The 2,400-nt window shown below is 49.5% G+C and overlaps 1 protein-coding gene across 1 annotated transcript in view; it reads left to right on the top strand.

The window, feature by feature from the left end:
* Window positions 1-1,312, top strand: part of LOC108525450 (uncharacterized protein C17orf53-like) — a gene marked incomplete at its 5' end in the record, with an annotated part of 6,135 nt that extends 4,823 nt beyond the window's left edge. The window contains one exon of the mRNA XM_017866421.1: window positions 1,067-1,312. Within this exon, the coding sequence (XP_017721910.1) occupies window positions 1,067-1,312 (246 nt within the window). The remainder of the gene's footprint in view (window positions 1-1,066) is intronic.
* Between the last annotated feature and the right edge of the window lie 1,088 nt (window positions 1,313-2,400).

Here is a 2,400-nt window from a genome sequence, read left to right as displayed (position 1 = left end):
GCCTCCCAAAGTGCTGGGATTACAGGCTTGAGCCACCGTGTCCGGCCTATTTTTTATTTTATGTTATTTTATGTTATTTTAATTTTTTTGAGACAGATTCTCGCTCTGTCGCCCAGGCTGGAGTGCAGTGGCGTGATCTCGGCTCACTGCAACCTCTGCCTCCTGGGTTCAAGCTATTCTCCTGCCTCAGCCTCCCGAGTAACTGGGACTACAGGCGCGTGCCACCATGCCCGGCTAACTTTTGTATTTTTAGTAGAGACGGGGTTTTACCGTGTTAGCTAGGATAGTCTCCATCTCCTGACCTCGTGATCTGCCCGCCTCAGCCTCCCAAAGTGCTGGGATTACAGGTGTTAGCCACTGCACGCAGCCAATTTTTGTATTTTTAGTAGAGAGGAGGTTTCACCATGTTGGCCAGGCTGGTCTCGAACTCTTGTCTTCAGGTGAGCCACTGCGCCTGGCCCAGGAGCTGATTTTATTAAAAATTTGTTTTTCATACCTAGTCTTGCAGATAGGACCTGATTTTAAAAGGAAAAAAAAAAAGAGTATCTGCTGAATGAAAGCTGTGATATGCAACAAGATTTTCACATGCTTCAAATGCCAAAGCAATCAGAAAAAAAAAGAAAAAGAAAAAATAAAGAGGCCAGGTGCGGTGACTCATGCCTGTAATCCCATCACTTTGGGAGGCCAAGGCAGGTGGATCACAAGGTCAGGAGATCGAGGCCATCCTGTGAATGGTGAAACCCCGTCTCTACTAAAAATACAAAAAATTAGCTAGGCATGGTGGCAGGCGCCTGTAGTCCGAGCTACTCGGGAGGCTGAGGAGGGAGAATGGCGTGAACCCGGGAGGCAAAGGTTGCAGTGAGCCGAGATCGTGCCACTGCACTCCAGCCTGGGTGACAGAGCGAGACTCCGTCTCAAAAAAAAAAAAAAAAAAGATTTCACATGCCATTTTCTGGCCTTGGAGATAAACGAGAGGAGAGACTGTGGCCATTGTACTACAGTTTTTCCGAGGGGATTTGCTTTTCCTCTCTCACCCTTCCACCCTGTTTCAATCAACAGTCTGTAGCAAGGTAGACCTATTCATATAGGCTCCCCCTCTGCTCTGTGGTACCAGATTGTTGCTAGTTCCCAGGCATCCGTCGAGGAGGATTTTGGGCGAGGGCCCTGGCTGACCATGAAATCTGCGCTAGGCCTGGATGAGAGAGACCCTAACTGCTTCCTCTGTACCTACAGCATTGTCATGGTGCTGCGCAAGGTAAGGATTCTGGGTGTTGAGACCCATAGGAAAGACCATTTTTATCCCTCTGTCTGACCTACTGCCCTACTCCCCCTTAGGAAGGGGCTGTTTGCTCCCTCGTACTCTATACGAGCAGCAGCACAAAGTCCCTTTTGTTTTATCTTCCACTTACCTACCTTTTCACTGTCATCCATAGGATTGGGCCCAAGTGGAAGGAGAGAGTGGGTTGTGGCATGCTTCTGCACTTCCAGGCCCTGGATGGGGTGGGGTGAGCACACTGCCACCCTCAAATCTCCCCAGTGGTTAAGGGTTGTGCAGAGACATGCCAGTACTTGTGCCAACATATCCCTGCCTGTGACTGCTATGATGGAACACTGTGTAAACATATATAAACGAAAGTGCTGGACACAGTGGCTCACACCTGTAATCCCAGCATTTTGGGAGGCCGAGGTGGAAGGATCACAAAGGTCAGGAGTTCGAAACCAGCCTAGGCAACAAAGCAAGACCCTGTCTCTATAAAAAAATACAAAAAAAAAAAAAAATAGTAATTAGCTGGATGTGGTGGCACATGCCTTATAGTCCCAGCTACTAGGGAGGCTGAGGCCAGAGGATCACTTGATCTTAGGAGGTTTAGGCTATAGTGAACTATGATCATGCCATTGCACTCCAGCCTGGGCAATAGAGCGAGACCTTGTCTCCTTTAAAAAAAAACCCAAGGCGGCCGGGTGTGGTGGCTCAAGCCTGTAATCCCAGCACTTTGGGAGGCCGAGACGGGCGGATCACAAGGTCAGGAGATCGAGACCATCCTGGCTAACATGGTGAAACCCCGTCTCTACTAAAAAATACAAAAAACTAGCCAGGCGAGGTGGCGGGCGCCTGTAATCCCAGCTACTCGGGAGGCTGAGGCAGGAGAATGGCGTCAACTCGAAAGGCGGAGCTTGCAGTGAGCTGAGATCCGGCCACTGCACTCCAGTTTGGGCGACAGAGCGAGACTCCATCTCAAAAAAAAAAAACAAAAAAACCCAAGGCTGGGCATGGTGGCTCACACCTATAATCTTAGGAGGTCAAGGCGGACGGATCACCTGAGGTCGGGAGTTCAAGACCAGCCTGACCAACCTGGAGAAACCCTGTCTCTACTAAAAAACAAAATTAGCCGAGCGTGT

Source organism: Rhinopithecus bieti, unplaced genomic scaffold (genome assembly GCF_001698545.2).
Source record: "Rhinopithecus bieti isolate Rb0 unplaced genomic scaffold, ASM169854v2 scaffold_53642, whole genome shotgun sequence".
Lineage (NCBI taxonomy): Eukaryota > Metazoa > Chordata > Mammalia > Primates > Cercopithecidae > Rhinopithecus > Rhinopithecus bieti.
This window is presented reverse-complemented; position numbering and strand designations above follow the sequence as displayed.